Source organism: Crocuta crocuta, unplaced genomic scaffold, assembly GCF_008692635.1.
Source record: "Crocuta crocuta isolate KB4526 unplaced genomic scaffold, BGI_CrCroc_1.0 scaffold545, whole genome shotgun sequence".
Lineage (NCBI taxonomy): Eukaryota > Metazoa > Chordata > Mammalia > Carnivora > Hyaenidae > Crocuta > Crocuta crocuta.
In genome coordinates this window covers 518574-534343 of record NW_027551563.1, presented here as the reverse complement: position 1 = coordinate 534343, position 15770 = coordinate 518574, and the positions used below count along the sequence as shown (strand labels likewise).

Here is a 15770-nt window from a genome sequence, read left to right as displayed (position 1 = left end):
CATGTATACTTATAATATGATATATGTATATATATATACATACATATATATATATATTTTGTTTTTGTTTTTGAGAGAGAGAGAGCAAGGGAGGGGCAGGGAGGCAGGGGAGAGAATCTTGGTTTAACACCCAACGTGGAGGAATCCGATGTAGAACTGTGTCTCACAACTATGAGAGCATGACCTGAGCCAAAATCAAGAGTTGGATCTTTAAATTACTGAGCTACCTAGGCTTCNCATATATATATATATTTTGTTTTTGTTTTTGAGAGAGAGAGAGCAAGGGAGGGGCAGGGAGGCAGGGGAGAGAATCTTGGTTTAACACCCAACGTGGAGGAATCCGATGTAGAACTGTGTCTCACAACTATGAGAGCATGACCTGAGCCAAAATCAAGAGTTGGATCTTTAAATTACTGAGCTACCTAGGCTTCCCAAGTCTGTGCTGATAGCTGGGAGCCTGGAGCCTGCTTTGGATTCTGTGTCTCCCTCTCTCTCTCTCTGCCCTTCCCTGCTCATGCTTGGCCTTTCTCAATCTCTCTCTCTCTCTCTGTCTCAAAAATAAACATTAAAAAAGGAAAAGAAAAAAAGAAAAAAAAAAAGGAGAGAAGAGTCAATTAATACCTGTTCATTGATTTAAATCCATATCCAGACTTTGAACTCCTAGAGATTGCATAAGGCATGATGGAAAAGCTACGTAGTCAGAGTTTATGGCCTTTATTCATTTAATCTCCTACAGATTTTCACCTTTCCAGAAAAGTTTATTTTTAGTCAAAGATATCTGTTTCCACACATTCTATGTTGCATGCCATTTTGCATATGCAACTCTTCAATTTGTTTACCAATGTTTTTGTTGCCCACAAAAATAGTTCAGTGTTGTCTAAGAGGTACATAGTAAGTACACATACTTGCTTACTTGTTTTTGGCTCAGGTCATCATCTCATCCTTAGCAGGGGAGCCTGTTTAGGACTGTGTTTCTCCCTCTTTCTCTGCCCCTCTCCACTTGCATGCATTCTCTCTCTCTCTCTCTCTCTCTCTCTCTCTCTCTCTCAAAATAAATAGTAAGTAAACATTTTTTTAGGGGCACCTGGGTGGTTTACTTGGTTAAGCATACAACTTTGGCTCAAGGCATGATCTTGCATTTTGTGGGTTCGAGCCCTACATCGGACTCTGCGCTGACAGTGAGGAGCCTGCTTGGGATTCCCTCTCTCTCCCTCTCTCTCTGCTCCTCGCCTGCTTGTGCTTTCTCTAAATAAATAAGTAAATAAAGAAATGAACTTTAAAATGTTTAAGAAAAGAAATAAAGTAAATATCTTTTAAAAAGTTGCATTAACATACAGAATACACATCATTTTATAACAATTAAAGAAAAAAAGTNATTCCAAAAAAAAAAAAAAAAAAAAAAGCCAAACTTACCTTCAGAAGAAAAGAAACAGAAAACAACAAATCTCAAATCAGAGAGAGAGAATAAAAGATGTTTTTAGTTAGGAGGTGCCTTTTTTGGGGTTTCTTTTTGCATCGAAAGTTGTAGATGTTGATATTTCACGTGTGGTACTTTTCCCATTAGATCAACCACAGAATAGCTTTGTTTTGGACTGAGGGTTATTTACATACCCTGTTAGAGAATAAAGTTTAGGGAGTATATTTTAAGTTAACATTTGGAATACACTGTAAGTCCCCAGATTTCATAAGTCAAGTGATAGAATCAGCCTTTCAGTGTGTATTATTAGGGTGCTCCTTAGGATATAGAAGATCTAAATCCAAGGTACAGTGAAAGAGAAATAAAGTAGATACAGAGGAGGTAAAAATGCCAGTTTGCTAATGCATAAACAAGTTTCTTTAGAAATTTTTGTACATGTCAGAAGTACTGACTGACTTCAAAAATAAGTGAAGTTGACTGCATTCCTATAGGGATTTATCAGTAATCCTTTAAAAGGCTATTTTAAGTATCTGTTTTCCAAAAGTATAATTGTCTTTAGGTAATTATCCCTAAAATTACAATTATGTACTCCATCTCAACAACATTAATAATTCACCTAGATTCAAGGGTTCTCAAAATATACCTTAAGTATGACTACCTAATTTAAGAAGTAAAGTTGAAAGCTTTATTTGTAGCTCTTTAATTGAGTTTAGTGTATTGAGCCAGTAAATGAATATCTTTAATGTGCAGATTCTATGAAAACCTAACGTGAATCTTGAGAGAAAGAATGGATAAATACTACTTTACATAATAATTAAAAAGGACTTCAAATGGTTAATAGATTGTTTATATCCCTATTTGTTTTTACATTCTCTCTCTCTCTCTCTCTCTCTCTCTATATATATATATATATATAAATCATAATCCTAGTAACATAGAATGCTCTTTTAAAAAAGGAAATTAGGGGTGCTTGGGTGGCTCAGTCAGTTAAGTATCCAACTTCAGCTCAGGTCATGATCTCACGGTTCGTGGGTTCGAGCCCTATGTCAGCCTCTGTGCTGACAGCTACCTCAGAACCTGGATCCTCTTTCGGATTCTGTGTCTCCCTCTCTCTCTGACCCTACCTTGCTCGTGCTATCTCTCTCTCAGAAATAAATAAAGCATTAAAAAAGGAAATTAATTTATTTTGAGAGAGAGAGGGAACAGAGGAGGGGCAGAAAGAGAATCCCAAGCAGGATCCATGCTCATCATGGAGCCCAATGTAGGGCTTGATCTCATGACCCTGAAATCATGACCTGAGCTGAAGAGTCAGATGGTTAATTGGCTGAGCCACCCAGGCACCCCTAAATACTTTTAATTTATGACTTAAAAATATGATTTTAAACATAAAAATAAAATTAGAATCAGGATAGAAATTTTTCCCTTGGAAATTTAAATTCAGGACAACGGAAGTTTGGTAAGCAAGGTTTCATGCATATAGTCTGAGTATTTTTGAGCTGTAATTTCAAAAAGGAAGTCTGCTCATGTTCTGTACATTGAAGTTATAATTGGCTTCAATTTATAACCAACTACAATTTCTCTATTATATATAAAAAAGGGAAATGTAGATTAATGTTGATTACAATTAGTAATATTAGGATTACTATGTTGAAAATATCTTGAAAATCTAATATCTTGAAAATCTAATATTAGGATATACTATGTTTCCCAGCAATAAAAAAAATTCACAGGACCACCAAATACTATTTTTCACAGTTTAAAATACTGTTCAAAATTTCTTGTCTGTGAAAAATGCTTCTAACAGCTAAATAGGCTATTATAGTTAGGCCTAACTATTTTGGTCCATTATGGTAGGTATTAGTAAATAAAGGATTATTTGTGAATTTTGGTACCATAGTATACCTATAGAAAGTCATCTTGGGGCACCTGGGTGGCTGAGTGGGTTAAGCTTCTGATTTCAGCTCAGGTCATGATCTCAGGTTCATGGGTTCAAGCCCCACATCGGGCTCTGTGCTGACAGCTCAGAACCTGGAGCCTGCTTCAGATTCTGTATCCCCCTCTCTCTCTGTCCCTAACCCGCTCTCACTCTGTCTCTCTCTTAAAAGTAAATAAACATTAAAAAATGTTTTTAATAAAAAATAAAGTTGTCTTGAAATTAATTCTGCACAATTATAAGCAAATTTGATCTATAGGATGAACCCATAAAATTTTTATATTCGTAATGAAAAGGAAATAAATATGATTATTTACCCAGTAGTATTTTAAAAGCATTAGTGATTTGAAAATCACTTTCAAATTATGGCAGTGATACACTTAATCAGCAGGTCTATATGGGATATTGTCCACAGCGAACACAGACACATTATTATAGATGGCTTTAGACAGACTTGAATTCTGATGATTCTTAAAAACAATAAATTGGGTGGGCTAAGTGCTCATTTGGTTTTATTTTGTTTTTCCTCTCTTTTGATGGATGTTTTACTGGAATTGTGCCAGATCTTGCCAAGAAATGTGTAAATGGGAAAGAATTTTGAGTTGAATTCTCAACCAAAACTAGAGCTTTCCTTAGTTTGTAACGTTTCTTATACATTTAGAAAAAAGAAGTAACTGATTTCTCTATAAAATAGTAGAAATCCTAATATAATTCTAAGAGAGGGTGGGGAGGAGAATCATAAAAGCAAACATCGGTGTTTATGCCAATTTCTAATACTACATTAATGGTTACAATCAGGGGTCAATGTAATATTTTAGGCATCAAGGATCATGCTAACCTATAAAATATAAATACTATTTTTATACTCACTTTACAGATGAAGAAACTGCCATTCAGAGAGGTTAAGCAATTTATCTGAGTTTACACAGCTAACAACAGTAACAGAGTTTAGGTTTGAATTCAGGCATTCAATCCATTCTCTAGACTGAAGAAACTTTCCCTACAAATGCTACATTAGTTTGTTTTGTTTGTTTGTTTTTGTTTTCCCTCACCTTACGCTATTTCTTCCTGGTGAATTTTGGGCTGTTACGGTCAATATGTGTGTGTGTGTGTGTGTGTGTGTGTGTGTGTATCTGTGTGTGTGTGTGTGTGTGTGTATTAAGTTTATTTATTTATTTTGAGAGAAAACGAGCACAAGCAGGGGAGGGGCAGAGAGTGAGAAGGGGTGAGAGAGAATCCCAAGCAGGCTCTGCACCCTCAGCGCAGACAGAGCCAGTGTAGAGATCCAACTCACAAACCATGAGATTATGACTTGAGCTGAAGTCAGAGTCTCAATTGACTGAGCCACCCAGGCCCCCAAGGTCAAGGATTATATTTTATATTTCTTTGCATTGCCAATGCTTAGTGCAATTCCTAATACAATATATGTCCCATATATAGGTAAACCAATGAATAGGTGAGAAAATTTAGACTTTAGGATATGCAAATATTTTTATTTGACATTTACAGAAGGTGGAATTCTCCTTTCTGTATATTACTTGGAAATTTTACTACAAAGACAAATAGGAAACATGAACTCAGCTAACCAACTTCGACCCTACAGTCCCTTTGGTTACAGCTCAGGGCGAAATCCTGCCTGATTTGAGTGAGTTGAGGTCATTTCTGCAGCTGATGCCTTAGTAGCTTCTGCTATATTTGGGTCCCCTGACAGAAAAGTTTATTCTACTTACACTCTGTTATTATTAAAAATCGGAGTGGGGGGAGAGCAAACAATATTGTTTTTTTTAAATTTAACTTATTCTACTGTCAGTCTTTTTCATTTCTCTTGAGACAGAGCCACATAATATTAGATTCTGTAGGAATATTACAAAAACACCAGGGATTCACTTCTAGAATTCCATTTTGGGCAATTTTAGTAATCATTTTAGGTGATAACAGATACTATCATTGACACTCAGCTGATTTGAGGATTATTTAGAGAGAATTACAATCATGGGAAATTAATATGAAACAAAGTACCTAAAGAAAATGCATGATTCATTAATCATGTAATTGTTTTAGTGGATTCTGTTTCCCTTGTATTTCTTTCCTTCATATAGTTTCAGTTGAAACTATTTTTTTTTCCCCCATGATATGGTCTGTTTTTATATTTATTCCAATGATGAGTGAGTATTTGGGAAATGTGTATGACTCAGTAGTCTTCTCTCTACACAGTGAGTAATTAATGGATGCTGTCTTCTTACTTTTAACAAATAATCTCCTTGTAGGATGAAATTCTGACAGGGAAATTACAGGATTGGTGCCCACGATAAGATTTATGTTAATCATTGGAGGCTATATGCTCCTTAAAATGTAAGTGAAGCTTGAATAAAAAGGTTAAGAGGCAAAAGGTTCTTTTAAGAATATAGGTGTCCTTTTAGGAATATAGGTTTGTTGTCAAGGCAGATCTACGTCCCCCCACCCCCACCTAGGACAGATGTCACCCATTGTCTGTTAATATTCATTGTGCATCTGTCAGCAACTCACTGAACTTGTTACTCTTGTGCTTTTAGTAATTTTACAAGCCTTTCTGTGCTGCAAGATATTTTTCATAGGATAGATGATACAAGTGGATATTTTAATCATTTAATGGTTTCTAATTTTAACTTATCAAAGACTATGAACGAGAAATTCAGATCAAAATAAAACTTAGTTAATAAAATAAATAGTGTTTCATTCAATCTTATAAGAAGAAACAGGCTTGAAAACATAAAACCCTGAGAAAAATGTGATTGCCATGCTAGGAAAAAAGAGTTGAATCATATATATGAAAAAAGAATAAAATTACATATGTGTGTGTGTGTTGCATATCTCAGTAGAATATTACCACGATCTGTCCCTTAAATAGTTTCTTGCTTTGTGATCCTGTAGAAGGGAGGTTTTAAAGAGGGGAACAGTTTACATCCAAGTAGGAGTTTGGTTTCCTCATCATAAATCTCATGTGACTTTGATATATTTCCTTGAAATACTTAGCACTAATGTGTCTATCTTTTTCCAGCTGCGGTTGTGTAAATATTTAGATACTTCAGTCACTTGTGTTTATATTTTATCTTCCAACTGGGCAGTTGTTGAAGGAATTCTGCCTTGCCCTTGTCTCCAATGTTGGCCTCGCCTAAACTCAACGGTGCTCTATTCCCAAGGCTCTACCAGGATTCTGGCGGAGGGCAACTGACATTATCCCCCTCGTGCCTTGTGAAAGCCTCACTCTGCCAGTCCCTTTCTTCTTTTACCCTCTTTTGTTTGTTACTTTTCTGTTTCCTGTGCCGAGTTTGGCTGAAAATAGAAAGTTAGTTTTACTGAGTATAGTAGAAACCTTATACCTTAAACATAAAACCAACCAACCAAAATAACGACAAATTAGCATAACTAGGATGGTGTTTGTTAGGTGGCTTACAGGACTTCGAGAGTTTATGATGGGAGAGAGAAGTGTTTTTATGAATAATGAGTCAAGAGTATAAGAGAGAGAGGCTTTGTGACACAGTGGAGGTGAACACCTCCTCTGGGAGGAAAGCTAATTTACATTCTTCTGAGAGTCAGTCACATGTGTTCTTTCTGTATCTGATCTTGGCATAACTCTCACAAAGTCTCCCCTCTAAGAAAGTGAATCCATTATTGATAGAAGAGGAGAGGCTTTTCTCTAAAAGTATGGTGGTGGGAAAAATTAGAGAACCAACAATACTTTTTTTTTTTTTAAAGATTAAAAAAAATTTTTTTTAAGTAACCTCTAAACCCAGTGTGGGGCTCAAACTCACAACCCGGAGATCAAGGGTTGCATTCTCCACTAACTGAGCCAGCCAGGTTCCCTAGTGATACTGAATTTTCATTGTGCAAGAAGTTGTGTAGGAATTGAGGTTCTCAGTATTAACAATGGACAATATGAGGATATTTACCCCAAAATTCAACCTCTTACTTAGAGAAGATGATGCAGTATAAGCAGAGCTTTATACCTCCATTTGTTCATCATCATCAAGATCTTTACCGAGTAAAAGGAAGATGAAATCATGTGGCTTACGGTTAGGTGTTCTCTGTACGCATAGGGAGAGAGCAGCAGTGCTGCCATGTTCCACTGCTTCTTGTTTTTATCATCCACACTTTCAAAAATAAGCAATCCAAAACAACACTTTCAGTGCTGGAAACAAGAACAGACAAAGCATGTTTCTCTGTGGATTTTAGCTAATTAATCCTAGCAGTATTTGTAGAATGGCTAGGAAGAGCAAGGGCTTTGAGTTTGACTAGGACTGAATCCCAGCACTGCCATCTTCCAGCTGAATGACAGCTGAGAGTCTCACTTACCCCATATGGACACCAGATACAACAACGCCCACCTCATAAAGATGTTGTGATGAAGGAGATGATGGATAATAAATGTTAGTTTTCATTTTCCTTCCTTTCCTTTCTGCTTCGGCTTGATAATAAAGAATAATGACAGTTTTTTTGGAGATGATGATTGCCATTTATAATTCTTATTGTGGAGGTTAACCAATTATTATAAATATCACTCAGGAATTGGAAAATTCCTTTTCTGGAAGTTATGCATTATGAGGAATGTGAGATTTCTATGTTTTTTTTTTTGTTATGTTTTTCAAAGATATTGAGTCTATATTTAAGTAGCTTTTTTTCCCCTAACCCTAATTATTCTCTCTGTATTTTATTATATGCTCACAGAGTATATTTTCTCTGGAAATGTGTTGCTTAGAAAAAAGTTCAGTAGGATATACTGAGAAAAGAAAACTAGAGTTCAATGGTCAAGTAATTTTGAGAAATACTGTGTAGAATACCTTTCTTTGTACTCATCCTAATATGCTTTCTTAAAAAAAGTTTGTGTTTATTTATTATTGAGACAGAGAAACAGAACATTAGTTGGGGAGGGGCAGAGAGAGAAGGAGACCCAGAATCCAAAGCAAGCTCCAGTCTCTGAGCTGTCAGCACAGAGTCCGATGTGGGACTCGAACCCACAAACCATAAGATCATGTCCTGAGCTGAAGTCGGACACTTAATCCACTGAGCCACTCAGGTGCCCCATTTGCTTTAGTGAGACTAAAGACCCTGAGAGCTATAGCTCTTTTTTTGAGCAATCTGAGGAAAGAGGATTCCAAGGAGCATTTTTGAAAATTTAGCCTTTCATAATACAGAAATCATTTCATTGCAGAAACTCTTTTCCTTAATACTGCCGTGTGAGCATTCCGGGGAAAGCTCCATTCCCAAAAGTCACACTAGCTGTAGTCCAGCTATACGGGACTGCAGGTTAGGGTAGAGAGAGTGTTGAGCTCCACTGTACTTTGGTGGAGCCTCGGTGATCTCCTGGTTCTGTAATTGGCCGCTGCTTCCTCGGTACACTCTCCCTAGATAGTTTTATTCTTTCCCCCGGTTTCAGTCTCATCTGTGGCTCCTGCTGACATGCTCTTGCCGAGGTCCAACTTGGATATTCAGTTGCCAACTTGTCACCACCATTTGAAGATTCAAGAAGTACCCCAGGCCCTCCATGTCTTATACGTGGATACATAGGAATCATCTCCTCTGTCCTGCCTCTCACCACATTTCACTCTTTTATTCTCCACCTTCATTGGGACTGCGCGCCACCCACTGGCTCCAGTCACAGACTCGGAACCTCCTCTCTGCCTTGTGCTTTCTCTCCATCCTGTGCATTTTTCAATTCTGTTTCACCCCGTATTGCCAAGGATCAGATGCTGTTGATTTTGTAACTATCTCTAGACTCTTTCCTCTGTTTTCTACTCTGTCAGAGTTCTCAGGATTTAGTTGTTTGAAGAGTACAAAAGTTTCCTGACCCATGACCTCCTAACTTAGCCTGCTCTAGTCCACTTCATACTACCAAGCAGTGAGCTCTTTAAAACCAAACTCATCTATGCCTTGCTTAAAATATTTAAATTCTGTTGCCTTCAGGTAGGTTCCAGAACTTTGGCTTGATATATAAGGCCCATGACATTATTGTTTGTGACTACTTCTTCAGGCATATACTTGCTAATCTCTGACATTGACCTTACACTTAGGCCGTAGGGACTCCCTGCAGGTCCCACACGTGCACCGTGTTCTTTTGTAGCTGTGCCTCTGGGTGAAATCATCTCTTTTCTTTTATTCTTGACTTATTTTGCAAGACTACTCTCGAATTTTATGTTTCAGGATGCCTTCTTTCCCTTGTTCAGGCAGTTCTAAGTGTCCTTTATTTTCTCACAGCGAACGATGCATCCCTATCTCCTGTCTGAAATGAACTTTCAGGATTTAAAATAAAGTGTGCTTTATTAGTTAAATATTTATTACCTCAGTAGTTGATTCTCATTTGCATCCACCCTTCATAATTGAAGCCAAGGTCAAAGCCGGTAGTTTGATGTTTTATTTTCTGAAATTTTCTAGTTTTTGCAGTTGAATAATCTAAAATAGAATTTAAATTTCATTTGACTTCAGTATAGCCTTTGTGAGAAAGTATGAGTTTCCACGTTATTTTTTACCCCTGTTGCTGGTTTATTTCTTCCTCCTTTATAATCTGGTTTTATTTAAAGAATTTATGGTGTGTTGTATACCATGCATTGAACTAATCTCAATATTTCAGGTTGTAAAACTATTACTCAGTATTTCATATGATACTTTTTGTTATTTAATGATTGATATAAGCAACTGATGTTTTAATTTCATCATTCATTTGTTCATTTCATTGAGAAAAACAAACGTTAATTGTAGCAGTTACAAATTAGAGATATAAATCTGCCCATGCAGAGCTTACAGTCTCGGAAAGGTTGAATAGTATGCATGTGGTTATAATTTAAAAAATAAAATCCTTAATGTCTCTTTATAGAATACATGATTCTTAAGCTTCAGATCATTCCATTCAAATAGGTCTTCCCCATCAGCACTTCATTCATTGTTTTTTTTTTTTTTTTTCCGTTTATTCAACACAACACATATTTATTGAGTACTCATGGTGTGCTCAGCACTCTGTCAGGCATAAGAGAAGCAACCACAAGCAAAATCAGACCCATAGATCTTATGGACTAATGGGAAAGATGATATTCAAAGCATCAAACAAAAAAAATTTAAATCATAAGTCGATCATTCTTACCATATGTAGCTATATAGTGGTGTTTTAGGCTTATAAAAGGATCATTTAATTTTTGTTGTAAGATCAGAGAGGACAGAGATTTGAAGGGAAAGTGGATATTAGCTAGGGTAAGAGCATTCCCAGCACAGACCCTGTGGCATGTATATGCCTGTGGCAGAAGAAATCACGGTGTATGTGTGAACTAACACAAGGTGGGGTAACAGAAAGAAAAAAAAAAAAAAAAAAAAAAAAAAAAGTGGAACAGGAAGAGTCGGGAGAACTAGATAGCTGAATGAACACACTCTTGTAGATCTTGTTAGACTTTATCTTAAGAGCAATGAGTTTATTTTAAGAGCCACTGAAGTAGGGGAGAACCCAGATTGTATTTGCATTTCAAAGCCTTCATGTGGCTACACTGAAGTGAAGCTATTTAAGAGCTTTCCTAAATCCTAGTGGGAATTGATAGTAGTTTGATCTGAGTTAGTAGTTGATTGTAGAGATGGAGATGAGTAGACTGATTTGAGAAATAGGGGAAAGAAAGGGAGGTGTCAAGGAAGCCTGGTTTCTACTTTGCATTATTCATTGAGATTGGATGGCTAGATACGATCAAGGTTTGGGGCTCAATTAAATTAAGCCTTGGGCTGTTGCATGTGAGAAATCTTTAAAAAATTTACATATTAAATCTATCCGTGACAGCAGTATGGTAGGCATATTAAAAAATATGAGTCTTGATCCCTGTTTCAGAAGTTATAATCTCATTGGAAAAAAATAAAGGTACAGACACAGGAAATATTTAAATGATATGTACACTCAGGACTTCACTTATTAAGTAATACATAAGGTGCAGAATGTAGGCCCTCACCCGGTGTCCTTTTTCATTTTATGTTAAATTTAATTATTTAAACTCAGTTATTTAACATTTCATCTTTGAAGTGTATTAAATATTAACATATAATGGTTGGTATCTAATGAAATTTATTCAAATTCTGGGAAAGTATATACACATACATACTTTTCTTATTTAGGAAGATATAAACATCTATCTAAAGAGCAGTTTCATCATATATTCGAATATGATTTCCATTAGTGCACCGAATAGGCATTTTAAAATGTTGACTGATGTTAGTTACCAAGGAAATTCTAAGAATCCATGCCATTAGTTGTAATGCTCTACAATTTTCTTGCACATTCCTCTGCAAACACAGGCACAGAATGGGGTCTGTACAGATAGGATGATGGTTTCGGAGGGCATTTGTAGACAAGGGATTTGAAGAGCAGAAGGCATTTGAAGAGCAGATGGGATTTGTACGGGCAAAATTTAAGCAAGAGCACTTTCTTAGTTGAAGGCCAAAAGGATTCAAAAATCGGAAGGTGTGGTTAATGTGGACACCAGAAAGATTAATTACTAAGTAGGGTTGGCAGGGTAGTTAGATTTATGCCTTATTCACACAGCAGAGCTTTAGCCTAGGCTTTTGAACTAAGACCCTTAACTGTTTCCAAGTGGTAATATGAAGATATTTCATCCATTCTTCTACAGGCTCCCGTCTTCGTCAGGAAGATTTTCCACCTCGCATTGTTGAACACCCTTCGGACCTAATTGTGTCCAAAGGAGAACCTGCAACTTTGAACTGTAAAGCCGAAGGCCGCCCCACACCCACTATCGAATGGTATAAAGGTGGGGAGAGAGTGGAGACGGACAAAGATGACCCTCGATCACACCGGATGTTGCTGCCAAGTGGATCTCTATTTTTCTTACGTATAGTACACGGACGAAAAAGTAGGCCTGATGAAGGGGTCTACGTCTGTGTAGCAAGGAATTACCTCGGAGAGGCTGTGAGCCATAATGCATCGCTGGAGGTGGCTAGTGAGTAAAATGGGCTTCTGACAGTGGGAATGGTGCATTGGGATTATTTGCCTAGAGAATGGTAATAAACAGTCTAATCTGTATCCCAGGCTTTACCTGAGGAAACCGTCTAGCTTTCTGTTTGAATACAATGCTCTACCTGTGTATTTTTTAAATATTTTTCATGGTTGCTGGTTATTCCAGCTAAGTTGAGATTTGCACACAGTTGTTGNGCGAAAGTCGGACGCTTAACCGACTAAGCCACCCAGGGGCCCCTGAACCATTTTACTTTTAATTTGGAACTGCTTTCTCTTGGACATTTTCACTGAAATCGATTTAATTCCTCGCCTTTGTTGCTTTTAAGTATATTGAATACAAGTATGTTTCTATAAAAACAGTAGGATGGGGTATTTTTCACTTGTCTTCATTTGGAGAAATACTTTCAACTGGTGGCATAGATGTGGTTTTAAACTGTTTCTAATTCTTTCTAATTCTTAGAAGTATATTAATACTTTTGGTAAACCATAGCTAGAGAAATGTATGTATGTGCCTCATTCTTTATTATTTGGGCTATTGTAGTGCCCTCTGGGAGGAAAACTTGCGTATGTTATCCTCAGGTAATTAATGGTTTAGTTTATTTACACAAATACCAAAGGTAGCTCATTTGCAATGACCTCAAGAAGAATCTGTTGACTAATGATTAAATTGTCATATCTAGAGTCTAGGTGTGTAATGTGTTTGAATACAAATTGGGCTTCTCTTATTTCAATAAACATTTAAGAGGTGTCCAGAGAGTCTCATTTCTTTGAAGGAAGAAAGAATCATTCTCTTTGTGTGTGTGTGTGTGTGTGTGTGTGTGTGTGTGTGTCTATATATATATATATATATATATATATAAAATTGAAAATTGCATAGGGATTGGTTGGAAAGACAGGTAAAATTTAGATCTCTAATTCACTTTAACTACATAAAATTACAAGTGAAACTGGATACATAACTATATGCATAGTTATGTATAATATTTTTCAAGATGATCGATATTTTGATAGAATTTATGTTCAGAATTTTAATGATATAATCAGCTTCATAATCTCTAACATTGTCTCCAGCATTCAACTAGAGCTGAATATATAGATCCAGAGATAATTATACAATTATACAAAGATTTTAGAAACCGGTTTTCCAACTTAATCGGGTTATTCATGTGGAATCCGCTCCCAAGAATTTAGAGGAGTTGATCACACTCGTAGAACTAGGTAGTACTTACAATGAGAAAATGCTAAAATTGTCTAATACAAGCATAAAACTTAATTAGATAAAAATGCAAATAACCATTGAAGACTATGACAGCACTAGACTTTCCCATTTTTAAAACATTTACTTGTAACTCAAGCTATATTTCTCTATTCACATTAGTGACCATAAAATTATTGCCTTGATTCCCAGTGATTCCCAGTGAAAAATCTTCGAACTACATCAGTGAGATGTATAAAATCTGTAATCATAGCAGCAGGCTATTTTTCTTTTCTTTTCTTTTTTTTTTTTTTTTTAAATCCCAACTTTAAATGTAGTGCAGGCAAAAGAAGTTTAAATGTTTTTATAAAAAGATGTATATATTTTGATAAAGTCATCTTTGATGATATGGTATTAATACCTTTCTAACTTTTGACACGTTTATATTTAAGAATACTTATTCCCTGTGGAGATAAAATTAAGTTAACATTTGGAAACAAATTTAGAGAATCCAGAAAAATGATGTAGATGACCTAGGTCAACTCTTATTCTTGGTAGTTAGAAACTGAATACTAGAGGGAAAAACAGAGACATTGTTTATTCTCTGAAATTATAAGTCCTTATAAATGAAGTGTATACCAATAGAGGTATACAAGGTCATATCATGTTTCTGGGTTAGTTCTTACTCTATTAAATTTTGATTATTGCCAGAATTTTTAGGAAAAGTTATACTTGAATAGAATGGCTAAATCCTTTCCTTCGAGATCTTGCCTTTTTTTTTTTATAATGTTTATTTAGTTTTGAAAGAGCAAGACAGAGTGTGAGTGGGGGAGGGGCAGAGAGAGAGAGAGCGCTACACAGAGTCTGAAGCAGGCTGCAGGCTCTCAGCTGTCAGCACGGAGCCCAATGTGGGGCTCGAACTCACGAACCAGGAGATCATGACCTGAGCCAAAGTTGGACAGTTAACCAACTGAGCCCACCCAGGCACCTCTAGATTCTGCCTTTCAAAACTCCTTTAGTTTTACTTCAGATGATCAAGATACCCTTAAAGCACTGGTATTTAGAGAGCAATGTTTTTCTTTTTTTCTTTTTTTTTTTAATTTTTTTTAATGTTTTACTTATTTCTGAGAGAGAGAGAACATGAGCAGGGGAGGGTCAGAGAGAGAGGGAGCTACAGAATCTGAAACAGGCTCCAGGCTCTGAGCTAGCTGTCAGAGCCCGACGCGGGGCTTGAACCCACGAACTGCGAGATCATGACCTGAGCCGAAGTCGGACGCTTAACCGACTGAGCCACTCAGGTGCCCCGAGAGCAATGTTTTTCTAATCTGGCTTTTGTGTAGCTATTTTAAAAGATATTATTGGTTTCCAGTTAAATTATTTTTCTAAGCAAGACATTCCATTAATTTGTGGGTCCATAAATGGAAATGCCCTTCCAATCTTAGCCAACAAATATACCATCATGGAACTGAAACCAGACCTAAGTTCATCATATAACTTTTACCAATAAAATATTCAAATACATAGTCCCCAAATGCATTAGTGACAAATTTTAGTGTGATAATTTCTTATTGTGTCTCCAAAATATTTCAAGCTCCAGAGAAAAAAGAAAATTATAATTGACTAATAAAATTTAAAGTGCTTGAAGCAATATTTTAAGTTAATACACAGTAACAATTTACACATGTATAAAGCCAGAATGTACAGATATATTTATCAAATATATTTGAATATTAATAAGGACAGTGTGATAACAAATATGTTTGCTAGTGATAATAATTATTCTAAGCCCTGAAAAAAGTTTGAGTAGTATTTGCTATCAACATTTTTTATCCTTGTTTAATTGCAGTAATTAAAAGCATGTTTTCATTTGGGTAAATTGTGTTATTTGGTTACGTAAGTTATATGGGGAAAAATTAAGTTCTCTGAGTTAAAATGGATTTTGTATATTTAAAAAACATTAGAAACTATTATTTTGTAAACTCAAGCTTTTGTGCACTAAAAATAGATATGCAATAACTTTGTTTACATATATTTCAGTTATTTATTTTAGGCAGTGGTTACTGTTAATTCACCATTCTAAAATATGTTTGTGTCCTAAAATGGAAAAGTAGACTTTTGTATGTTGCATAAACAACCAGGTTGTGTAGGGATAGGGGTTGGTCTGAGGAGGGGAGGTCTGGGGAACCATAGACTGTATTTGTTGTAGGTTAAATCTGTAAGGTACTGTTTTAGTTTGGTTTTATATTTTCTTAGA

At 36.0% G+C, this 15770-nt stretch overlaps 1 protein-coding gene across 1 annotated transcript in view; it reads left to right on the top strand.

The window, feature by feature from the left end:
• ROBO1 (roundabout guidance receptor 1) overlaps positions 1-15770 on the top strand; it is a 405997-nt gene that overhangs the window by 64505 nt on the left and 325722 nt on the right. Inside the window, exon 2 of the mRNA XM_077750042.1 lies at positions 11978-12304. Within this exon, the coding sequence (XP_077606168.1) occupies positions 11978-12304 (327 nt within the window). The remainder of the gene's footprint in view (positions 1-11977; positions 12305-15770) is intronic.